We start from the raw sequence: 26,579 nt of genomic DNA, 5'->3' as shown, positions 1-26,579 counted from the left end.
ACGCAGGATCTTTAGTTGTGGCACGCAGGATCTTTAGTTGTGGCAAGCAGGATCTAGTTCCCTGACCAGGGATCGAACCTGGGCCCCCTGCATTGGGAGCATGGAGTCTTAACCACTGGACCACCAGGGAAGTCCCTTCGTTTTGTATGGCTAAAAATAGATTTCATAATTTTATTTTATTTATTTACTTTTTTGGCCGCACTGGTGGCATGTGGGATCTTAGTTCCCTGACCAGGGACTGAACCCGTGCCACCTGCAGTGGAAATGCAGAGTCTTAACCACTGCATGGCCAGAGAAGTCCAAGATTTCATAATTTTAAGTAGTTAAGATAAAATCAAAAAGAATAAATATTTTGTGATATGTGAAAATTACATGAAACACAAATTTCAGTGTCTGTAAATAAGATTATTAGAACACAGCCATGCTCATTTGTTTATGTAATGTCTGTGGTTGGTTTTACAGTACAAGGGCAGAGTTGAGTAGCTGTGACAGACTGTAGGGCCAGGCCTGCAAAGCTGAAAATACTGTCTGGCTCTTCACCAAGCTCTAAAGCACTAAATCTGCTGTTTCAGAGGTAATTAACACTTCCTAGGGAGAAGGGGGGATTAGCTGTTGAGTTACTTCTGGTTCTGGGTTTAACAGATTTGCAAAGTCTATTAGAAAGAAGAGGAAACAAGGTTTTGAGGAGAAAGGACAGAGAAAGTGAATAAAGAACTGGGAGGTAAAAGTTTCTTGAGATTAAAAGGGCTTTGCAGAAGGGTTTGGGTTATACAAGTGCATGCATTTGTTTAAATTCAGCAAATGTACACTTATAAAATATTCCGATTTCTTCAGCTTACTTGGAAATGAATGAAAAATTGAGATGGACTGATGAATGGATAGATGGAAAGATAAAAAAGCAAATAGGGTAAAATGTTCATGGTGGTATATGAGTATTCACTCGACAATTCTTCCAACTTTTCTGTATATTTGAAAGTTTTCATAATACAAAGTTAGAGGGGTAACAGGGGAAGAGAACGTGAAGAAGGTTACAAACGGGCTGATCTTGGGGTAACTTCTGAGGAACTGACTCTTGTGTAGGGCATTTTTACTGACTTCCAAGGGAGGACCTCCGCTTCCATTGCTCCTGCACTAAGAGACCCAGGGAATTTTAAGCATCAACACACACAGTGACTGACATGGCAAGGCAACTAACTCAGGTGTTAACAGATTACCCAGGACACTCCCCTCTACCCAGGGCTGGCTTCATGGGCATGCAACCTGTATAGCTGCAGACAGCCCCACACTCAGAAGGTCCCACACTTGGTTGAACGCTCTGCTGTTGCTGTCTTGAAGTTTGTGGTAATTTTTGAACAAGAAGCCCCACGTTTTCATTTTGCCCTAGGTCCACAAATTATGTAACTGGTCCTGCCCCAACTCTCTCCTTCCGACCTACCAGACATATCTGAAAAAAACTGTGCATCTGAAGTCCCACATCAGGATGGCTCCTGATGAAAAAGCCTCTCAGACCATTAAAATATGCTAGTAATAGATTATACTTAGAGTTTGAAAGCAGGCATGGTTTTTAAATAAATTCAGGGGGACGATTTTCACATTAATGCTTCACATGTGTGATAGGACTTTTTTGGAAGATCAGGTTTATTACACAAATTAAGGTATGTAAAATACATGAATACTTTCGAATATTCAATATATAGATATTAAAAATTAAAATAAAATATTAAAATAACAATTGTTTATTTCATTGTAAAAAATTGTTTTAAAGATTTATTTCTTGCCCTGTTAGTTACTTATTGAGATGTTATTGACATACAATAAACTGCACATATTTAAAGTGTACAGTGTAATAAGTTTCAACATATACCTACACACGTAAAACCATCACAACCAATATTTGATCATACCCATCACTCCAAAACGTTACTTGTGCTACTTTGTAACTCTCCCTCCCACACCGGGCAAAACTCCATCCCCCAAACAACCACTGATCTGCTTTCTATATAGAGTTTCATATAAACGGAATCATACAGAATGTACGCTTTTGGGGACTTCCCTGGCCGTCCAGTGGTTAAGACTCAGCGCTTCCACTGCCGGGGGCACAGGTTCGATCCCTGGTCAGGGAACTAAGATCCTGCAAGTTGCGCCCTGCGGAGGAAAAAAAAAAAAATCTGGCTTCTTTCACTCAGCATAATTAGTTTGAGACATCCATATTGTTGTATGTATGAATAGTTATTCCTTTTTATTGCTGAGTAGCATTCCACTGTATACCATACTTTGTTTATTCATTCATCTATTGATGGACACTGGATTATTTCCTGTTTTGGGCTATAACAAATAAAGCTGCTATAGACATTTGTGTACAGTCTTTGCAGGTGGGTCTATGGTGGTGAAGCAGGTAGCTGCGCCCATTGGCCCCCTCGGGGCAACCATTATCAAGGATATTTCTGGCAATTCCCCAATCTTTTTCTGGCCCAGTTTTTGCTTGTAGGTAGGATAGGCGACTGATACTGACCTGCTCCCATCCTTTCTTCAGGGACTCCAGCTCTGGCGCTGCCACTTCTGCAGCAATACAACAGCCAGCGTCTCCTCTTAATCACCTGTTGTCGGTCATAAGAAAAATAGCAGCGCCCTGCAACCAGTTTTTATTAGCGTTAAGGTAGGGCATCCTGGGCGCCACCATTTTGGAGGAGGTGCCAGGCATCTTACATTCTGCTTCTGGGTAGGGAAACCAAAGAGGCCATGGCAAGGGGGTACCTTCCAATAAGTGCAAAAGGCACTTGGGCTCTGGCTTGATGGGGTTGGGAAAGAGGCCCTGGGTGGACAAAGATTTGGGAAAGGGCAGGGCAAGGGGAAAGAAGCCGCAGTAAGGGGGAGTGCAGCTCCAATGGCGCTTCCAACCTGACCCATAGTCACTATGTGAGAGTGTTAATTGTTGGTTTAAGTCAGTAAATTTTTGGGGTAGTTTGTTTTTCGGCAATAGATAGTACACCTTCCTTGCTGGTCTCCAACATTCCAGGCACACTCCCTATTTTAGGGTCTTTGCATTTGCTGTTCCCTCTGCCTGGAATAGTTTTTTTTTTTGGACAGGTGCATTATTAGGTCCCTCATTTCTTTCAGGTCTTTATGCAGAGGTCACTTTGGAGGCCTTTCTTGGCTACTGTATCTAAAATTTCACTCCCCTCCTGTAATAGGGGAGGCGCAGGCACGACCTATAGCAGTCCCGCTCAGCCATTGGTCAGCACAACAGTGGGCCTCTCCCCTCCCCCTCCTCTGTATAAAAGGAGAGCGAATTCGGACTGAGGGAGGATGGTTTTTTGAGACTCTAGTCTGCCATCTTCGTGGTCTGCTAGCTTTCCAATTAAAGTCGTTATTCCTTGCCAGAACAATTCGTCTCCCGATTTACTGGCCTGTCCTACAGTGAGCAGAGTGAGCTTGGGCTCTGTAACACTCCTGCTATTTAATTAATTTATTTAGTTATTTAGTTTTTGGGTTTTCTGGCTGCGCCGCATGGCGTGTGGAATCTTAGTTCCCTGACCAGGGATCAAACCTGCGCCCCCTGCAGTGGAAGTGCGGAGTCTTAACCACTGGACCACCAGGGAAGTCCCGACACTCCTACTATTTTATATACCCTTTCCCTATTTACTTTTTGCTCATTGACAATTATCAGTTTCCCTTTCTGTTTGCTGATGTATCCCCAATGCCAAGAACAGTGCCTGGTTCATGGTAAGCACTCAGAATGCCCTTGTGGGTAAATGGATATATTACTTCTATTTAGAGTTCAAGAACTCCCAACAAGCACATCCAGAATCTGTGGCTCACTCAGATCTCTGCTCCAGCACAATCGCCTTCCTGACTCCTTCCTACTTTTCAAATCTATTTCCCTGGTGAGGTGGGTAGGTTGTAAGATGGCCTGCAATGACTTCTACCTCCTGGAAGTCTGGAAAGAGGAATCCCCCTTGTGTAATTTCTCCCCCTTGAATGTGGCTGGGAACTGTGACTTGCATCTAACCAACAGAATACAGCAAACGTGACAGGATGTCACTTGCATGATAATATTACATAAGAGTGTAACTTCTGTATTGGTAGCAGACTCCTTATTTGAAGCAAGCTGCTGTGTTGTGAGCTGGACTTTGGAGATGCCCATGTGACAAGGTACTGAGGGTAGCCTCTGGCCCACAGCCAGAATGAAATGGAGGCCCTCAGTCCAACAATTCACAAGGAATTGAATTCTGCTAACAACCATGTGATCTTGGAAGCAGCTCCTTCTCTTGTTGAGGATCAGATGAAACCACTGTTCTTGACAACACCATGACTATAGCCTTGTGAGACTTGAACCAGAGGACCCAGCTAAGCTGTGTCTGGACTGACAGAAACTGTGAGATAACAAATGTGGGTTGGCTTAAGCTACTAAATTTGTGATAATTTATTAGGTAGCACTAGGTAACTAACACACTTAGGTTACCAAAGCTAGAGACCAGTGTTAACAAAGGTCATAATTTTTTCTCATTACTATCTGTTCTGTGAGGAGGATGCTTTGTTTCAGGGCTAATGATTAGGTGTGTGATCCATACCACAGCTCCACCCTTGTCTGACCATCAGAATTACTGAGGATGCTTGAACCCTCTGCCAGAACTAATCAAACAGAATCTCTGGGGCCAATATGTTTTTTTAAAAAAAATTCTCTGCAAAGTATCTTGCCCAAGATATTTATTAACTACAAAGGCAGAAATGGCAGATTTAGAGTGGGGAAATCTGACATTGAGCACCTTGACCAAATGATCAAGGTTGACATCACCAATAAGATTTATCACCATCATGTACCCTCTGATATGATGCACTGAAGATGCATCACTTTTGTAATATTAATGCATAACCCAGTTAATCAAACCCAAATTGAGAGATATTCTACAAAATAACTGGCTAGTATTGTTCAAAAGTGTCTAAGTCATGAAACACAAGAAAAGACTGGGGAACTATCATAGTCTGGAGGAGACTAAAGAGAAATAACAGGTAAATGCAATGTGGGATCTGGACTGGATCTTGGGCTAGACGAAGACATCAGTAGGAAGGGCTATAGTTTAATTACTAGTATTATATCAATGTTAATTTCCTGGTTTTGATAATTGTATTATGGTTATATTAGATGTTAACATTAGGGGAAGCTGTGTGAAGAATATTTGGGAACTGTTTTGCAACTTTTTTATAAGTCAAAAATTATTTCAAAATAAAATCAAAAAAATCTCTACTTGAGGGGTTCTCGAAGTATTGCCTTTTGCTCTTTAGATCTACACATTTTCTTTTACTCTGGTGATATCTCAAGGACTGAGCTAGGGGAGAGGCAATAGACCAGGCCAGAGTGCCATCTTGTCAGAAAATAAAAACATTTGCAAGGCCTCATGTATTTCAAAACACTCTTCCCCCCTTTATTTTGTTTTTCAAATTACAAAAGTAATATATGTTTGTAACAAGTAAAACAATACAAAGATATATAAATTAAACAACTACTTACATTTCCATTCCCCACCAGGGCAACCAATGTTAATACCTTGTTTTATATCTATCCCTCCACACTTTTCTCTTTGTTCATATTAACACATACATGCATAAATACACATATATGTGTTTTAATTTAAAAAAATAGATTCATATACATTATTCTGAAATTTTCTCTTTTCACTTAACAATATACCACAAATATCTCCACAAATTAGTAGAGTTCTAGCTTCCCCCTCAAATTTCTTAATCACATATTTGACATATCATACTTGGTTCAGTTATTTACATAATTTTTCTTTGGGGCTTTCATTTTCCTTCTCTGACTACCCCATTATCCACCTGCATCACCCACCTTCCCCGAACCCAATGTATACTCTTCTATACTTTTCTCCATGCATATAAAATCTTACACAAACATATATGATACATGTTTATCACTCAAGCTCCTAGAAGCATTTTGTAACTGATTTACAAAAACAGAGTCATTTTACACACTTCTCCCTTGCTTTTTTCTCTCAAGAAAACATTGTGGAATTCCGTTCAAGTCCACTAGCATAGTTTTAACTTGTCCACCTTAATGGCTATATAAACATCCTATGGAATGGATATACTATAGTTCCTTCCCTCTTCAAGTTTCCCTGCTGATGGGCATTTATTTTGATTCTAGTGTTTTTTGCCACTAGGAACAATTCACAATAAATGTACATGTCCCTTATGTATTGGGGTTTTACTTCTAAGAGAAGATTCCCCAAAGTGGCATAAGTATTTTACGTTATAATAGATGTCAGATTGCTTTTCAAAAGAGCTGTAACAATTCATGTTTCTACCAGCAGTGTCTTAAGAACACCCTTTGTCCTGAGAGCAAAAAGCATTCCTGCTCTTTTTCGTCAGCTTGATTGCATACTGTCATTATAACTTAAATCTGCATTCTCCAACAACTACTGAGGCTAACCTTTTTTTTTTTTTATAAATTTATTTATTTTTGGCTGTGTTGGGTCTTCGTTTCTGTGCGAGGGCTTTCTCCAGTTGCGGCGAGCAGGGGCCACTCTTCATCGCGGTGCGCGGGCCTCTCACTGTCGCGGCCTCTCCCGTTGCGGAGCACAGGCTCCAGATGCGCAGGCTCAGTAGTTGTGGCTCACGGGCCTAGCCACTCCGCAGCATGTGGGATCTTCCCGGACCGGGGCACGAACCCGTGTCCCCTGCATTGGCAGGCGGATTCCTAACCACTGAGCCACCAGGGAAGCCCTAACCATTTTTTTGATAAGCCCATCAGCCACTTGGATTTGCTCTTCTCTCAACTGTCCATTCTTTGCCATGTTTTGCTATTGGGTTATTTTCTTTCCTGTCAATACGAAGACCACTCTTTCTCTGATTGGCTCTGCAAATATTTTCCCCCAAATCATTGTTTATTGACTGTTGATGGCATCTTTTGCCGTGCAAAAGATTGCACTTTTTTTAAAAAATAAATTTATTTATTTATTTATTGGCTGCATCGGATCTTCATTGCTGTGCTGGGGCTTTCTCTAGTTGCGGCGAGCGGTGGCTACTCTCCGTTGCGGTGCGTGGGCTTCTCATTGCGGTGGCTTCTCCTCGTTGTGGAGCACAAGCTCTAGGCACGTGGGCTCAATAGTTGTGGCTCACGGGCTCTAGAGCGCAGGCTCAGCAGTCGTGGCACACGGGCTTAGCTGCTCCGCAGCATGTGGGATCTTCCCAGACCAGTGCTCGAACCCGTGTCCCCTGCACTGGCAGGCGGACTCCCGACCACTGCACCACCAGGGAAGTCCGATTGCACTTTTTATGTAGTCAAATATTTATTTTTTAACAGCTTTTGAGTGTCCTGGGTTGGTAAAGTTAATCTCCCCCAATTCCTAGATTGTACATGTAGTCTCCTTTCATTTTCTTTCAAGAATTTTACTGTTATTTTAAAATTTTAAATCTTAAGTCCGCCTGCAGTTTTTTTTTTCATATGGTTTGTGCTGTTGGTTCAACTTTACTTTCTTCCTGATTAAAAAGCCAGTTGTGCTAGAAAAGGTGGAGAAAATGTGCTGGTTTAATATGTTAAAGCTTTTTTAAAAAATAGCTGGCCATATTATTATTATTATTATTGTTGTTGTTGTTGTTGTTTTGTATTGTTAGACACCAAAAGACAATGGTGATATTTAGAGTGAAAAAGTTTGGTGAATGGCATTCTACATATGTGCTTCACATTCATAATTTATTAAATTCACATTTATAATTCTAAAATATAAGTAGTGCTTATTATGTGGCTCACTGTGGGACATACCATAATGTACCTCTAATTTTCTTCACATATATTTTGTATTCTGTTATCATTTAAATTTTCAGAAGCCAGAATGAACAGGTTTATGTTTTATAAAATATTTTCTATAATCTTTAGTATAAAACTTTCTGTCACAATTGGAGCATGACTTGCCTTATGATAAAACACTTGGTCATTAGATCAATGAGATTTCTCCTAAGGATGAATTCCTCCACATATAATGAAACAGGATATCTTGTTCAAGGCTTTCCTACAATTTTTAGGTTTTCATTCCTGTAAGCATTCTTCCTAGCATGAACTTTCTGATGTCTGCTGAGATTTGGCTTCTGGTAGAAAGCTTTGCCACATTCGTCGCATCCATAGGGTTTTTCTCCGGTATGAGTTCTCCAATGTTTATTGAGGCATGACTTTTGACTGAAGGATTTTCCACATTCTCTGCAACGATAGGGTCTTTCTCCTGTGTGTATTTTTTGATGTACATTGAGATATGACTTCTCACCAAATGACTTCCCACATTCATTGCACACAAATGGTCTCTCTCCTGTATGTGTCCTCTGATGTTCTCTGCGGTGTGACTTCTGGGTGAAGGCTTTCCCACAAAAAAAACACTCAAAGGGTCTTATCCCAGTGTGTATTCTCTGGTGTTTAATGAGGGTTGACTTATGTGAAAAGGCTTTTCCACAGTCAGTGCATCCATATGGCTTCTCCCCAGTGTGACTTCTTTGATGCCTAATGAATTCAGACTTGTAGCAGAAGGCTTTCCCACACTCAGTACAGACATGGGGTTTCTCTGTAGGTGGAACCCTCTTCCGTTTGTACACAAGAGAATTGGTTACTGCTGGTTTATACGTAAGTGCTGGGTTATGGCTGAAAGCTTTCTCACAGTGACTGCATTCCCAGAATTTTTCTCCATTAGGTCTTCTATCATGTTTTGTATGTTGTAATAATTTCCCACATCCATAGCACTCATCTTGCTTTTTTGAATAGTTTCTCTTAAAACCATTCAAGTCTAAATTATGGTTCACACTCTTTCCACAAGAGTCCCAGTTATTCGGGTTTTGAATTGAAGGAAAAAGATCAGTGCTCAGATGTGATATTTTCCCAAACTTATTACATTCATGGCTTCTTTCCTTGGGCAACGTTTTCTTGCTGATGAATGTACCTTGCCTCAAAAGCATGTCTTGCTGTCTCTTCTTCTGGACGTTACCTTGCCAAATGTTTTCTGGAGAAGGTACAGCAAATCTTTCCTTATGAATCTGTTATTATGACCTGGAATAAAACTATTTGAGAAATGCCCTAAAAATTTAAAGGGTGCACAGTATATGAATAGAGAGCATGAATTGTAACTAAAGGCACCAATACAGGGAAAAGTATTATACGAGTATAGAAGATTCAGAAACTGGCACAAATGTAATGGAACATGTCATAGATGATAGAGAGAAATAATTTTGAAGATGAGAAGATATTATAGAGCAGTGGTTGGCAAACATGTTCTTAAAGGACCAGCGACTAGTTTAGGCTTTGTGGGCCATATGGTCTCGGTCACAATTACTTAACTCTCCCATTGTATGGTGAGAACACAGCCAGTATGTAAATGTAAGGAGGGTGTAGCTGTGTTCCAATAAAACTTTATGCACAAAATTAGGTGGATGACCTACAGGCCAAAGTTTGCCGATCCCTGTTACAGAGGAAAGGGGTTTAAATGTCATAAAGCACCTTGTTACCCAATGCATGGTTCTCAATGGTCAGCATCAGCCTCATCTGGGAACTGATATGTAGGCAGATATGCAGAATCTTGGGCCCCACCCCCAAACCTACAGAATCAGAATCTGTATTTTAACAAGTTGCCCAGATGCTTCGTTATCATATTAAGAGTTTGACAAGCACTGTTATAGCAGTCAGAGAGCTTATGTTGAGCTAGTTAGTAATAATATAAATGGCAAGGGCTCTAAGATGAACTAGATAAAAGAAGGAATCAACGAAGCTAACTAGAATTTAAAGCAGGAGCTCTTAACTTGGTATATAGAAATCTGTTCTAACTACAATTGAGCATCTCCTTTGATTATGAATGTGAACAACAAAACACAGTAGTATTAGCTCCTGTAACTGTCCTAGTTTGTGAATAAGGTATTTTCATGTCACACTATAGTTGTCACAGATTTCTCAAAATATGTTTACAATCATCTCTACTTTGAGATCATGACAATTCATTTGACCTGATGGGAGATCTCATAATTTAATGTATAAATAAGGAAGTATATCTACTACTATCACTAATATCATTAACATCATTAATATTTTGATACTGCATTTTCTAACTTTATTTCAGTAATTACTGTATTTTAGTAATTTGTTTCTCATGTAATCTTATGGGTTTTATTTTTTTTTAATATGTAAAAAAGGGGTCTATTAGCCTTCACCAGAATGGTTAAGAGTTCCATGGCACAAAAATGATTAAGAACCCCTAACTTAAAGACATTCAGGCATGAGGTAATTTGGGTCCAATTTTAGGAGATGTCAGTGGAAAATGAAAAGTAGACAGGAAGATTTAAAGTCATTTCTCAAAGGAAAACCAACAAAACTAGCACATATGCATAGAACAATTAGGGTGACAGAGACAGAAGATTCAAAATGAGCTCATGGTAGCAAAACTCTGGAATGAGAAGTAAGGTGAGGTATATATATGCGTGCACTTGTGTGCATGTTGGGTGGAGGGGAGGTAGCAAGTAGAAAAGAGGATGACTTCAGTTCTTGCTCGACAAAAAACAGGGATAAGTGGACATAACTGTGGAGATGATCCAGACTGGTAAAATGGGGGGTAGGGGAGCCTAGGTGGTACAAGGCAGACAAAAGGTGGCAAAATGGCAAAGAGGACGGTTGTGAGCATCATATGGTCTCAGAACGGACGACTTCTTTAGGGAGTTACATCATTGAGAAGAGAATCAAGTTTGGAAAACAGAAAATGCAGTAGTCCCTTGGAAGAAGAAGGCTGGGCTGCAGGCAGGGAAATAGAGGATACAGAGAACTTAGAAAGGAGGGCTGACTAGATACTTTTTTTTGGCAGTTATTATATAAAATCCTTGAAAGAGGGAAAAGGAAAGCAGTTGATAGCCAGATTACAATGGTTTCAGGAAGGTTGACGGGCAGTTTCATGAAGCAAAATACACCTCAGAGGGCACCAGAGTGTGATGGTTAAGAATAATGGTTCTAGGGACTTCCCTGGCAGTCCAGTGGTTAAGACTCTGCACTTCCACTGCAGGGGGAGCGGGTTCGATCCCTGGTCAGGGAACTAAGATCCCACATACCGCGCGGCATGGCCAAAAAATTACAAAAAAAAGAATGCTGGTTCTAGAGCCTGACCACCTGGGTTCAAATCCCCATTTGGTCCCTTACTTTGTTATATGTTCTTAGACAAGTTTCTTAACCTTTCTGTGATTGTTTGCTCATTTGTAAATGGGGGAATAAAGGCTGGTAATAAACACCTCACAGGTATTGTAGGGGTTGAATGAGTTGATATATGTAAAGGACTGAGAACAGACCTGGCACAAAGTGAGCACACACTGAGTGTTGGCCAGAAATGCTAATGCTATTGCTGCTACTACTACAACCAGTGAAAGCTGGATGGTTGTAATCTCAAAGACATTATTTTGGGGAGAAGCATGAAATGACTTGAATGTTTTTGGGGTTTATATAATATTTAATTCAATTATGTGATTATAACACCAAGTACAAATGGCATAAAGAGATCCAGAAACAGATGGCACCTGACTCTTCTTGCTAAACTCATGACTCTACTGGAGAAGCAGAAGTCCAGAGGCATTCTAAAGAGTAGGTTACCAACAGTCAGGATACCAGGGATTATTGTTGAGATATTTTATAGAGCTGATGGGAGAGGGGCAGTTATTCTGAAAATTAAATAGAAGTGGTTAAGACAGGCCAAACTCAGGCATCTCCTTCACTACCCAACTGTCCCTGTTCACTTCCTGGAATTCACTGCTTCCTCCTCTGTGACTTAGGAAATTAAGGGACTCAGGGATAACATAAGGGATTAAGGAAAGGATAGGAAGTGAGACTCTGAGTATGGCAGGCAGGTCTGGGGCATTTTACCCAAAAACTGTTAGAATAGAGAATAGGAAGGAATCAGCAAGAACAAGAGAATCACAGAAGCTTATTTGTAAGAATGCCTGAATGTGAAAGAGAAAGTGTACTGATAACCTCAAGAGAGAGACCAAGGATTCTGGAGAAAAGGAGATGGAGCAAGCACACAGGGAGGTGGGATGCATGGAGGCTGAAGGGTCACCAAGAAGGCTGAAGCTCTCAGAGAAATGTCTCCAGCGGCTTTCAAAGCTCTAAGGCTTTTAAAAGCTGGACCCTGAACAAAATCCCAAAGGTGCCAGCCTCCCTTAGTACGTCTTTTGCTGGATTTATCATACTTACCCCAACAGTGGCAGCCTGAGCATGACGCCTCACAAATCCATGGTGCTTCTTCCTGCTCCAGCCTGAGGATCACATATGGTTTGGTGCCTTCATAACCTGTTCCAGGGAAATGATCCAGGCCTTGGACTGAGCTCCTTGGTCTTCTCAGGCAGCATTAAAGGCTACACAACAGACACTGTACTTGGGAGGAGACTGTACACACATTTTGTCCAGAACTCAAAAGGAACTAGTAATCCAGGACCACTGAAACTCAAGCCAAGCTCACTGAAGCACACAGTATAAAGGTTAGGAATACATACTGTGCAGCCAGACTGCTGGGGTTCAAATCCCGCTCTGGCTCTGCTATGTACTGCATGGGTGACACTGGGCAAGTTAGTTCACCTTCTCTGCCTCAGTTCCCAAATGTGTAAAATAGTGGTACTAACAGTACCTACCTCATAAAGCTCTTATGAGGATTACATGAGTTAATATTTTAAAAGTGGCTAAAACAGTATCTGGCACATAGAAAGTATTTGGTACTTCAGAGGTTCTAGGTACTTCAGTTACTTTTAGCAACTGAAAAAGGAAAGGTGGTCATTCAAGCATAATCTAGATTGTGTGGCAGAGCTGTTCTTACCCACTGAGACGAGGTTGCTGTAGGTCTCCAGCATCACATCCCGGTATAGGGCCCTCTGAGCAGGATTCAGCCTGTGCCACTCCTCTTGAGTGAAGCCCACTACCACATCCTTGAATGACACAGGTCTCTGCTGAAGATGAAATGACATTGAGTCATGTGGGGAAAGTGTAGGCAGAGGTGGATGGTTCTGATTTTTTATAATGTTCATAGGTCAGAGCTTATTATGATCATTTATCTAGGATGCTTTTTATATTCCTGGTTTTGGACTATATATGATGGGATTGGAAGCCACTGTCATTTATATTTGGGTCAACACATATTGACTGAAGACTGTGTCTGACCCAGTCCTGGTTGCTGGGGACACAGTCATGGGTGGCACCTGACCTCAAGGAGCTCACAGCCTGACAGGGAGAGCAATATGTAAGGCCCTCAGGGTGAAAGAGCTGTGACAGCAGGACATCTGGGCTATGGCATGCAGAGAAGTGAATGGTCCACTAAAATTATCAGGGTCTAGTTAGGCTTCAGAGCTAAGGGATATGTGCAGCTGAATCTTCTCTGCAGAGATGGAAATACTGCCTTCCTTGCAGAGGGAGCAGCATGAAAAAAGGCACGGGGGCCAAACAGTGATTTTAAGGATGGCAAGTCACTCAGTTACAGGAGAGAGTACAGAGGCCTGTGAGTGATGAAATGATGGACTTTAAGACAATGAGAAATCTATCAAGGGAGTGGGGTGTGTAGAAAGCACATTCTAGAAGGCATGTGGTGAGTTTCTTGCATTCTGTGTCAAGCTGTACAATGGTAACTCTAAGCAGACTGTGAAAAGTTAAGGATGTACATTGTTTCCTAGAGTAATCACTAAACTCAGTGCAAAGAGGTGTATTGAAGTAAATAAAATTCTAAAAAATATTCAGTTAATCCGCACAAAAACACACACAAGAGAGAAAAGAAACAAAGCAAAAGCAGATGGGACAAATAGAAAACTAAATGCTAAAAAGATATAGATCCAATCCTACCAATAATTATATTAAACTATATTAAATTATAAGGTAATTTAATACATGATTAAACACTCCAAAAAGGCAGAGATTGTTAGACTGGAGAAAAAAAGTAATACTGCCTACAAGAGATACAGAACTCACACATAGTTTGAAAGTGAATGGATGGAAAGAGAAATGTGGTGGGTGACCTGGAGGGAGAAGAAAGGAAAGACTCTGTACTAACCTAGGTGGAAGATGATGCTCACAAGTAGGACGGAAACAGTGAGATAGAGAAGGACCAATGTAAAGAAGAGCAGAACCTGTACCTTAACTGGTCGTGGGGTGTGAAGAAGGTGTAAGGGTAACACCCTTACCTTTGTGGTATCTCAAAGGCAGCTGGGTGACACTGGTCACCAATCTCAATTGCAGCTGAGAAAAACTGCAAAAGCAAAGAGGATGTGGTGTGTTGGGGGGACACAAAGGGGGAGACCCCTCGGCAGGCAGCAGGATGGACATGAGTCATGTCAGGAGCAAGAACAGGAACGGAGCTAAAGCTGTGTGAACCATCAGCACAGAAGTGGTAGCTAAAGTTGTCACACAGTGTGGTCTCTCTCAGCAAGGAGACAGGATGAGCAGAGTACTCAGGCCAGAGCCCCAAGGGACACTAGAACACAAGAGGCCAATGGCAGAAGAGTCCAGCTGGAGACCCAGAGGAGGAAGTTTGGAAAGGAGGCTCCACAGCCTGGCAAGCCTCAGATTACACTGTCTGGGCAGTCAGTCCTCTGGTTTAGGGCACAGAGAACAAATTCTCCAAAGAGCCCAGTGCCCCGGAACCAGATAGCTGCTGAAAGACCCACAGGTACTAACCTAAGAAGGCATCTGTGATATTGTGATATATTAAGAAATATAGGGCTTCCCTGGTGGCGCAGTAGTTAAGAATCCACCTGCCAATGCAGGGGACACAGGTTTGAGCCCTGGTCCGGGAAGATTCCACATTCCGCGGAGCAACTAAGCCCGTGCGCCACAACTACTGCACCTGTGCTCTAGAGCCCATGAGCCACAACTACTGAGCCTACGTGCCGCATCTACTGAAGCCCCTGCACTCTAGAGCCCGTGCTCCACAAGAGAAGCCACCGCAATGAGAAGTCCGCGCACCACAATGAAGAGTAGTCCGCGCACTGCAACGAAGAGTAGCCCTCGCTTGCCACAACTAGAGAAAAGCCCATGCGCAGCAATGAAGACCCAACTCAGCCAAAAATAATAAATAAATTAAAAAAAAAGAAACATATATATTTGATCTTCTTGCCTGATTCCTGGCACAGAGCTTCTTAAACCTTTGTAACTTCCAGAGTGACAGAAGTAATAATAGGAGTGTCTTTTATTAGTAGTAACAAGCCCGTGTCAATCATCTCAGAGTTTATACTAATGATGTAACTCTTTGAGGATGGGGGCTGGTTGCCAGAGGAACCAACCAGGTATTAGATGGTTGGAACCTGTAGCCATACACCCCCCAATCTCTGGGGAGGGGAGACGGATTTGAGATTGAGCTAATCACCAAAGGCCAATAATTTAATCAATTATGCCTAAATAATGGAATCTCCATAAAAACCTGGGAGAGCTTCCAGGTTCGTGAACTCAGCCAGGGAGTGTGCACCCCAAACTCCATGGGGACAGAAGCTCCTGTGTTCAGGACCCCTCTGTACCTTGCCCTACATACCTCTTTATCTGGTTGTTCATTTGTATCCTCTATAATATCCTTTATAATAAACCTGTAATAGTAAGTAAAGTGTTTCCCTGAGTTCTGTGAGTTATAGCAAATTATCAAAACTGAGGAGGGCGGTCATGGGAACCCCCAACTTATAGCTGGCTACTCAGAAGTTCAGGTAACCACCTGGGATATCCAATAGGCATCTGAAGTGGGGGGCAGTCTTGTAAGACTGACCCCCTAACCTGTAGGGTCTGCATAGAATTGGAGAATTGTTTGGTGTGGGGAAAAAACTTCTACTCCTGTGAGTAGAGGAAACAGTTTTTTCTTTAGTACCTAAGATATTATCTTCAAGTGACTGTATAGCAGAGAATTTAACCTTGCCCAAGGAGAGGTCTGACCTTTGCCCTCAGTTCCTAGAAGTTAATCTCTAAGCCCCTGTAACATCCTCCTAGGTAAGAGTGTCTGTTTACCTGGGGACCTTGGGCCACACCAGATAGTCTAACAACATGATTTCTGGGGGAAGCTTTGGCTCACAGACATCAATCAGCTCAACCTCCAGAGGGGATGGAAACTGAAGTCAGCAGTCAGTCATGTCTACTTGACCAACCCCCAAAGAAAACTCTGGACACCAAGGCTTAGGTGAGCTTCCCTGGTTGGTAATACTCTGTAGTGTCACACATGGTTGCTGAGAGAATTTCACACTGTCCACACTCACTGGGAGAGGACACATGGAAGTCCTGTGTGTGGAACTCTCCTGGACTCTGCCCCAAGTGTCTCTTTTCTCGGCTGATTTTAATCTGTATACGTCTGCTGTAATGAACCCTAACTGTGAATATAACATTCTGTGAGTCTTCCTAGCGAATTATCAAACCCGAGGGTGGTCTTGGGAACCTCCAAACTTACAGTTGCTGTCAGAAGTGAGGGTGGTTTTGTGGACTGCTGTCCACTGCTCTACAGTCACTGATAGACGCGAGAGGCAATGGAGCAGATCAGTTAAAAGCATGAACTTTGGGGCAGGACCGCTCGAGTTCAAATACAGGCTCAGCCACTAAATGAGCGACCCTGGGAAAGCTCTTTAACCTCTCTGTGCCTCAGTTTTCTCATCTGTTAAATGGAGATAATAATAGTGTGTGTCTCTTAGTTATTATATTATGAGGTTTAAATGAGTTAACATGTGTAAAGCCTTTATAAACTGTGCCTGGCATATGACAGCACAATATAAAAGTACCTATTTTAAGTAGAAAAAGATTGTAAATCAATATTTAAAAATCTGTTAAGAAAGGGAAAACAATTCTAAAGGACAGAAAAAAAGGTGGGGGGGTGCACCCAGGACCTGTGCCTGGGTGTCAGTGGGGTGGAGAGCCCTAGTGCACCGCACAGTGCCAGTGGCACTGGCCCACTACCTCTGGGAGTGGCCGGAGGGAAGAAGCATTGATAGGGCCCCACAGAGGTGAAAGGCCTGAGAGCAGCCACTCTCCACTCTCAAGAGGTTGTAGGTCTCCTTGAAGAATGCTGGGTCCTACGGTGGTGAGACAGGAAGGGGGCAGGGCACAACCTTTAAAAGAATGACAGCCATTGAGGACACGACATAAACTGGTTAGAACCAACTAGGTCTAAGATGGTGGACGACTGACTTCCACTAGACCTTGAGCCTCAGTATACCTCAGTATATGCTTATTGTAATACATCAGCAAGCTAAATGACACACCCATAGGTGCCATAACAGTTCCAAGGTGGACCATACAAGGCCAAAAAGTGGGTGGTGGCCCAATTCCTGGTAATCTCTGCCCCTTCCCTAAAATAGTTGGAATAATCCTCCCACTTACTAGCCTATGAGATTACCCACCCCTATAAAAACTGACAACCCCCGTACATACCCTGGCCCTTCTCGCCTTCTGAGATGGCCCGCACTCTGTCTGTGGAGTGTGTATCTCCCTGAATAAACCTTCTTTCACTTTACTGTGGCTTGCTCTTGAATTCTTTCCTGCGCAAAGCCAAGAACCCACACTTGGCAGCCGTCCCAGGGACTCACCTGAGACCTGGGATGTGACCACCCTCTCGCACCCCATTCTTTTTCCTGCAACAGTAGCACTTGAGTAGTGGCCCAGGCAGATGGATCTGAAGGCAGGACCAAAACCAGGGTGGAGGCCATGGAAGCTGGCATGTGAGACCCTAAGACCCACACAAAGGAGGTACCAACTAGACTCCCTCTCTGATGCCAGAACAACATACTGTGGTAGTGGGTGAGCAGCAGTCAGGCTTCATCACAGAGCACAGGACCTGGCTCAGTGACAGGTTCTGGGCAGTATTTCCCAAAAAGAGCTAACTGGAATGGGATGGGGTGGAGTGGGATAGGATAGGATGAAACAGAATGGGAGGGAATAGAATAGAGCAAAGCAGAAAAGACGTAATCCTGCACCTAAAATGCCATGCCATTTTCACCAAACACAGGGATGAAGAGGAGAGAGATGGAAGAAACACTGAGGCTGTAAAATCAGCAAGACTTGGTGACTGAGTGTGAGAGGTGGAAGATGGGGAGAAGTCAAGGGTAAATCTCAGGGTCTTGGCTTGCCTGGTGGGATGGTACCATCTCCTGAGATGAGAAACAGGGAAGAGAAGACAGAAATCAAGAGCTCAACTTTGTACACATTAAATCTGAAGTGCTCTGGGGCAGCCAGGTGCAGATGTTGGGCAAAGGGGTCTGAAGCTCTCAGAGGAGGCCTCAGCTTAGGTATGGATGTGGGAGTCACTTGCAGGTGCACCAGCATCAACCTAAGAGTGGATGAAACCACCCCCAGAGGCCCCAGAGAAGGTTCAAACCCACAGGAACATCAATGTCTAAGACACCTCTTAAAAAAGAAGTGTCCTCAAAAGCTAGTTTTCTCTTGGAAATAACAATACGCTTCTTCCTTATGGCCAGTGCAAGTCATGGGCTGTGTTTGCCTTTTTGCTGGGCTACCAGGAAGTCCACAGTTGACTCTCACTGGACTCTCTCCTTGTACATCTGTATTCCAACAAAGAATGTTCCTTGCATCATTGCTTAAAATATCAAATTTGGAAATTACCGAAATGTCCATAATATGGGGGATGGGTTAAGTATTCCATGTATATGATTGAGCATTATGTATGTTATTTAAAAAAAAAAAAAAAGCATGGTTCTTAGTACTAATATGGTACAATCTCTAGGATATTTTAATTGGGAAAAAAGGGTAGAGTAGTATGTATAAGTATCTGGCCATTGTGTCTATGTGTATAGAGAGGCTGTGGTATTCCACCCAAATCTCCCTGCAGTACCGAGGTACTTTCTCGCTGGCTGTTGCCAGCGTGAAACCTTTAGAGAATTTCCCTTGGTCAAAGGGAGCGACCCCACCCAAGGTTATGTCCCCTCCCTGGGGCAGCCTACAACCAATGACTGGTTGATTTCAGAATACAAAGGCCTCCTTGCCTCCATTCAGGACAACACTGAGGACCATCCCAGCTCCAGAGCATCTTATAAGATCAGCTGATGCCTCTGTTCAACAACTCCCTCTGCCCACCTTGCTTCCTTCACTGACTTACAGGTGTTCCAAGAGCCTCCCTAGTAAACCTTCTGTGTGCAAATTTCCATCCCCAAGTTTGTCTTCCTGAGAACCCAGCCTATGACAAAGCATATGTGGTTGAAATGCATATAATTTTTTCTAGAACAGTTTCCCCAAGAAGGGAAAGTAGGCTTATTTTGTTTGTTTTTTGGCCGCACCGTGCGGCATGTGGGATCTCAGTTCCCCGACCAGGGATCGAACCCGCACCTCCTGCATTGGAAGCACGGAGTCTTAACCACTGGACCACCAAGGAAGTCCCGAAAGTAGGCTCGTTAATGTCACACTTACCTGGTACTCGATCATTTTCTGTTGTTCTTGGAAAAAGATCTGCAGCCTGTGAAGATAGAGATGGGGGTGGGGTGGGGAAGAGGATGGAGAAAGAGAACAGAGCTGTGAGGGACCAGTCTTGTTTTAGAACTTGCAAATTCCCTGTAAATCTTGGACAAAAACCCATGCTTTAGATCACTGGGGTAGAAGAAAAAAATGTGGCCATTCAATTCAGAATGTGGATGCACAGAAGAGACTTACCAGGAAACAAAAGTTGCTACCAAGTAAGAACTGAAAGTTATTAAAAAACAAAATCCTTAAAACTTAAATAACTGGCCCCAAGTATATTCTGGAAAAGAGGCTTCTATATCTGTAATGAAAATATTACAAAAAAAGCTCAAAGCAAAGTAAAATAACTGTGTAACATTAATAAAACTAATGGTTAAAGTATGGTACAAATAATTACTGAAAGGCTAAACCTTGTTATTCACCCAGCAGTTTATTAAATATTGTCATTAAAAAATAATTTTTTTTCGGCCGCATTGCGCAGCTTGCCGGACCTTAGTTCTCTGACCAGGGATTGAACCTGGGTCACTGCAGTGAAAGTGCTGAGTCCTAACCACTGGAACCCAGGGAATTCCCTAAAAAATAATTTTTAACAGATGAGAACAAACATCCACCATATTAGGAAATATGGAACTAAATTTGTACCAAACATTGATTAAGAATGGTTTAAGTTTTTCACCCACAATAGTGAGAAACCTTATAAATAGGTCTGAATATACTTTGCCAATAATCTACAGCCTGGAATTGAAAATCCACATCCAGAAGCAACAAGAGCCCTCACACATGACTGAGGGGACTGTAATTTGGTTCAACCATTTTGGAAAACCATTTGGCCATATCTACTAAAGCTGAACATAGTTCCATTCCTGGATATATACTAGAGAAATACTAGAGAAATACATGCATATTGTTCAACTAAGACTTGTATTAATGTAAGAATGTTCATAGCAGCTTTCATCATAGTGAGTCAAAACTAGAAACTGCCCAGGAGAACTAGATAAATTGTGATGCATCCATACAATGAAATACTATTCAATAATAAAAAGGAATGAACTGCTGACATCCATGCAACAACATGGATAAATCTCACAGACATTATGCCAAATGAAAGAAGTCAAACATAGGAGAGAATATACTGTATAATTCCATTTCTAGAAAGTTCCAGAATGGGTAAAACTAATAATATGGAGACAGAGTCAGAATGGGGGAAGGGAATGAATCACTGAGATGGGGCAGAAAGGAGCCTTCTAAGGTAGGTCAGCAAACTTTTCATTTAAAGGACCAGATAGTAAATATTTTAGGCTTTGGGGGTCATATGCAGTTTTCCACAACTACTCAATTCTGCTGTTGTAGCACGAAAGCAGCCGTAGACAATAATATGTAAACGAATGAGTGTGGCTGTATTCCAATAAAACTAATTACAAACGCAGATGGCAGGCCATATTTGGCTAGTGGGCTAGAGTTTGCCAACCCCAGCTCTAAGGTGATGGAAGTGTTGATTTAAGTGGTGGTTACATGAGTGTGTATATGTATTTTAAAAATTCATCAAGTTGTATATTTATGATTTGTACATTTTGCTCTATGTATTTTATACCTCAGTAAAAGAGAAAAGGAAAAGAAAGGCAAAAAGCAAAAGGCAAGGCTCAGACAAAATAAGTCTTAACATCCACCAGAACTGATTCACGCCTTTGAGGGCAGGAAAACCATCCCACCACCGTGGGGCTACAAGAGTTTGTCTCCTGATTGGCATTCTTGAGTTGTGGCCCTGATGGCTGACAACTCCAACTTTGTCAACCCCACAGCTGACTCCCCCCAGATCCAGGCTTTGCCCACTGAGAAACAGTCTAGGAGGACAACCTTTAAAACAGAGCAACTAATATATCTCCTTTGCAAAAAGAAGAGACTATAATTCTCCTACAAGACAGAGAAGAGCTTTTCCTGAGTAGAGTGACATTCACACCATTTGACTATCCTGATTTCTCTCCTGTAAAAACAGGTCTAGCAAATTACTGTCCTGAGGTTTCTTTACATAATCATGAATAATCCCTCCAACACTAATCAGTGACTGCCCTTTTCTTACAGTTGGTCAATTCTGAGATCAAAGAAAATTAACCAGAGGAGACTGAGAAGAAATGGCCACGGCTGGAAGAACAGACTTTATTTAATTTTATACTTTTATGTGTCAAGTAAGCCTGAGAATTTTAAAATGACTTATTCCAAATGTCACATAAGTATAACAGGACCTCAGTGTCCCTAAATATTAAGCTTGCCCACATGGTGAGCTTAACACTGAAGGTGAAATCCCTATAATATTATCATCCTCGAACTGAGATAATACTTGTCCTAATTGGACAAGTGGAGGTAAACTTTCTTGGTAAAATAGCCTAGGCATGCCAAATGTTAACAATACAGAGGGTTCATTGGGTCAGACTACCTCAGGATGAAGACTGAGGCCTCAAGGTCACCCAAGGCCCAGACCTACTAAATTATTCAAAAGCTAGGAAGAATTTTATACAACATCTTAATAATGGTGGTAAAAATTGTTGTTTGCTTTACTTATATATTCCAATAGTGTAGATGAAGAACTGTTCAAGTTGTTACTAAGAAAAAATAAAGATTCTCTGAGAGGAGGAAATTCTAGAAGCCCTTCTGAACCTCTGAAAGAATGTGAATAAATTTATGAGTTTCTCCTTTTAAGGAAAGTGAACAGCTTCCAATTAGTTTAGTGATTGGCAGAAGACACTAGTTTTAAGGGAAAAAATTGTTTCCAAATGAATACATTTTCCTTGCTTTGTTTTACAGAAGTTCTTTCTCATGAACCTACTGACATATCATCTTTTGAAAAAGAGAATAATTCTGAAGTGCAGGAAATATTCTCTATCATGATCTGGGTGGTGGGTACATGAGGGTACATATATGGAAAAATTCCTAACACTACAGTGCTAAGTGAGTTAATGTTTTACTTTTCTCTTAGTAGACAATAAATATCCATTAAATGCACTGAAATACTGTACAGGTCATAAAGCATAAGTCATAAAGCATGGTTAGTGTGAAAGTGGCATTTAACTATCGAATCAGCAGTGGAAGAGACTGAGCAATGAGCTTACTGTGTCTTAAAAAAATGTTTTTTCTTTACTGAGGTATAATTTACACATAATAAATGAACCCATTCTAACTGTACAGTTCGGTAAGTTTTGACAAATTATTCACCCATGTAATCACCACACAATCAGGATATGGAACATTTCCATCACCCAGAAAGTTCCCTTATGTCTTTTGTTAAGGAACATCCTGTTCACAAGATATAACAAATTTGCCTCAATGGTATTAAGATGAACTACTTAGATTCCTGTCTCTTCTACAGAAGAAATAAAAAGTGATTTTCTTGAATGTTAAATACAGATACTTCTTTGCTTAAATAATATATTAATCAAGTTATACCTGTAAGTCAAAAAAGCAGTTAAAAAACAAGGTATGATCTACTTGTTTCAATTTCATTTATATGAAGTTCAGAAACAGGCAGCCCTGACCTAAGTGATGGCTTTGGGCAGGCACTGCTTGGGAGAAGTGGGGAAGCCTTTGAGGAGCTGGAAATATTCTCTATCATGATCTGGGCTGTGGGTACATGAGGGTGCATATATGGAAAATTTCATAAAGCTACACGCTATTTTCTATGTAAGTTACATCTCAAGTTTTAAAAAAAAAAAAAAAACCACAATCCCATTATTTAAGAAATATATATGTAGAAAAACTTTTGTTATGAAATACAATAAAATATTATTAGTGGCTCGATTTGGGTGGCAGATGTTTCTTACTCTAATCTGTAACTGTAACACATATGCATTTCATTGTTTACATATTTCATTCATTTTCCCACTGCCTTTTTTCATTATGAGGGAAGTCACAGGAGGGTTCGAAAAGGGGACGGGGTTCTCTGAGAGAACTGAACTGTCCATTAGGAATTGAGCTGGCAGGAAAGGCCTGGGGCAGTTAATCCAGCTTTGGGCCACTACACTCCCTCCCTCACCTTCCTGGACTTGGCTACTCAGCCTCAGCCTGGTCTCCGTGGCTATGCAGCTAAGAGTCCAGACAGGGCCAGAAAAAATAAGGGAGTGGGTTGGCCACATGCCACACTACAAGATGGCAGAATGCACTGGGCTGGACCAATGTCACCTTCCCCTGAGAGAACATGCCTATCACATGAGAGAACATGGCCTTCCCTGCCTCCCTCTTCACTTCTGTCTGTCTCTCTGAATCTTAGGGCCAACCCTTCTCCCACCATGTAGCCATGGAGGGTCCCTGGAAGGAGAGACAACAGTTTGAGTCTTGCTAAACTTCTGGCTCAGGGATGATGCTATTTCCTGTTATGTAGGAATCTTTGCTCTGGCAAGAGGTCTGTACCCTAGGTGACTCCTTCAGAAGGGGATTTTTGTCCCAAATTCCCCTCTCCTGGACCAGAGGGTCTTTTACCTGGTCTCCTAGGCTCTCACAGCTCTATTTCTCAACTCATCCTCTGGGACTTCCCTGGGGTTCCAGTGGTTAAGACTCCACACTTCCAATGCAAGGGGCAAGGGTTCGATCCCTGGTCGGGGAACTAAGTTCCTGCATGTCTTGTGGCATGGAAAATAATAAATAAATAAATAAATATTTTAAAAAAAACAGTAACTCACCCTCAGCTGCAGTTGCTGACAGGGCCTTCTGTAGACGTGTCCAAGGTCCTGTGGGCCCCAAGGAGAGCCCTGCTGTCCAGCGAGGTGGTGGGACCCAAAGGTGTACAGGGCACTCAGGAAACCTGAAGATAAGCAGACCCCATGGTGAGAGTCATCAAATGGTCCCTCCCCAAATACTCTCTGAGGCCTAAGAGGAAGAAGCCTGCAGAAGACTGGGCAGTAGACATATCTGAATGATGGCTGTGCTCCGGGGCAGGGGGAACTTCTGGAAAGACCTTGAGCCTGAGAGTTACTCAGACAGAAGTCTGAAGCCAGTGATTCCTTTAACTGACTGAAGGGATTTAGTCCAGACAATTCACTTCACTGGGCCTCATTTTCCTCATCTGTGAAAACAGGAATGATAAATGATAATTTAAAAAAGCCCATCCTTAGGGGCTTTCCAAAAGTTACCTCCTTTAACAAAACCCATGGGAGTTCCCTGGTGGCCTAGTGGTTAGGATTCCGGGCTTTCACAGCTGAGGGCCCGGATTCAATCCCTGGTCAGGGAACTGAGAAAAAAAACAAAACAAAACCCAGAAGTGATTGAAAGGGGCTGAGTTTCAAATAACAAAAGACACCTTTATCCCTCTTATCACTTAGGAAATCCCAAGGGTTTTAGGAGTTCTGTACCAGAAATGACACTGAAGAGACCAAATACATATTTCTTATTATAAATCACAATGTCACACAGACTAAAATAAAAAGGATAGGAAACAGTAATTGGGTGCATATGGTGAAACTATGGAGATTTTCTTTTTCAATTTCCTTCAGCAACAAGGTAAATTTTTCTGTTTTCATTAAAAAGCAGATTATTTGGGGGTGGGTGGGTGGGGAGAAATTCTGGATAATTCCACCAGATAGTGTGGTGGAAGATGAAGCCAATCATTATATTTCTTGGTAAAGAGCCAATCTTGGTAAGTGGTACCACCATGCAGTCAGTCCCCAACAGCAGCATGGCAGTCACCTGAAGGGATGCCATCTCCTCCTTCCCTACACGACTGTGACTTGCACATCCTTATCACCAGACCCTAACATTTGAACTCAAAAGCCATATGTTACTATATAGATACCAACACCTGGATGCTCTCAGGCACAAATTTAAAACCAGATAGATCATGGATCTCTCCTCGCCACTCACAAAAGTGAACTCAGTATCTCTTCCCTCAACTTACTCTTCCTCTTGGGTCACAGTCTTTATCTGCCAAAGCTGTATAACATGTTTGAAAACTTTGCCTGGCAGGGTGCCTCTCATTACTTATTTTTCAGAAATATCCCGGCTATTCTCGAATGTTTCATTTTTGGTATGAAATGTAGAATTATTCTGTAATAGTTAAAAAAAAAAAAACCAACATTTCTTAGAGTTTGCTTGACACTACATTGAATTTGTCCATATAAGAAAATGATGACAATTTTGAAAAATGAGCCTTCCAATCCAAGATCAAGACTTCTCCATTTATTCAAAACTTCCCTTACATCTCAAAACAGTTTTATACTTTGCAGCATAAAGGTACTCTAACTCTCTTTATATTTATCACTAGGTAGTTAATTGTGTTTTTGGTTGCTATTCTAAATGGCATATTTTCACCCACTGAATTACTGACTGAAATGGAAAAGTCATCAATCTATTTTCCTATATTCATTTTAAACCAGACACTTTACTGAGCTTTCTTAATGTCTGTAATGGTTTTAGAGTTAATCCTCTTCAGCTTGAGGGGGGGGGGGCGGTGTATATAATTATATCAACCACGAAAACTTAGTTTTCTCTTCTCTTCTTCCAGTATTTTATACCTCTTATCTCATTCCCTGATGAACTGCACCCACTAGTGAAACCAAGTCCCCCTAAAACTAAGTTCCCCTGCTGAGTTTATGATTAACCTCTCTATCCAAAATTTTATTCCCTTCTTGTCCCGCCCCTGTTCCCCTCAAGATTGAGGAGTATCAAAGAAAAGTTGGGGTTGAAACTGAGCAGGACCCTGCGGGGCCCTCCCTGGTACAAAAGGCCCTCTGCATTACCTGTTTCTATTTGTAGAAAAAGGCTTTAGTCTCCAAGGCCTTCCCTGAGTTCCAAAGACAGACTCAAGCAGGAACTAATTAGAGAAGTGACAGAATGCAGAAACAAACGAAAAGCAGTTAAGCAATCCTAGTTACTCCCCAAGGGATATACATACCAATTGGATGCATACTTCTGAGTTGTTCAGCAGAAACTAAGACCCCCCTCACCCAGGTGCAGGATGGTGACTAAGTGCTGACCACAAGCCCCTAGATCCCAGACTGGCTGGAACAGAAGGTTGATGATTAAGATTCCCGAAACATCACCCTCTTACCTCACCACCAACCAATCAGAAGAAAGCCCATGAACTGCAGCCCTAACCCCAAATGCTGCATTTAAAAAACATTTCCTAAAAGCCATCAGGGAGTTTGGGTCTGTTGAGCACGAGCTGCTT

At 41.9% G+C, this 26,579-nt stretch overlaps 1 protein-coding gene across 5 annotated transcripts in view; it reads right to left on the bottom strand.

Annotated features, from left to right (window-relative positions):
• Positions 1-5,399: 5,399 nt before the first annotated feature.
• ZNF793 (zinc finger protein 793) overlaps positions 5,400-26,579 on the bottom strand; it is a 35,410-nt gene continuing 14,230 nt past the window's right edge. For 2 of the 5 annotated variants that reach the window (XM_082439386.1, XM_082439385.1), the window contains 5 exons: positions 24,097-24,218; positions 19,382-19,427; positions 12,831-12,960; positions 12,215-12,310; positions 5,400-8,999 (listed from right to left, as the gene is read on the bottom strand). In XM_082439386.1, the coding sequence (XP_082295512.1) occupies positions 8,017-8,999; positions 12,215-12,310; positions 12,831-12,960; positions 19,382-19,396 (1,224 nt within the window). In that variant the 5' untranslated portion in view covers positions 19,397-19,427; positions 24,097-24,218 and the 3' untranslated portion in view covers positions 5,400-8,016. The remainder of the gene's footprint in view (positions 9,000-12,214; positions 12,311-12,830; positions 12,961-19,381; positions 19,428-24,096; positions 24,219-26,579) is intronic. The other 3 variants (XM_082439387.1, XM_082439388.1, XM_082439389.1) reach the window with 3 other exon arrangements.

The sequence above is a fragment of the Balaenoptera physalus genome (assembly GCF_965194825.1).
Source record: "Balaenoptera physalus genome assembly, chromosome: 19".
Lineage (NCBI taxonomy): Eukaryota > Metazoa > Chordata > Mammalia > Artiodactyla > Balaenopteridae > Balaenoptera > Balaenoptera physalus.
Note: the sequence above shows the minus strand (reverse complement) of the source record. Positions and strands in the feature narration are given on the sequence as shown.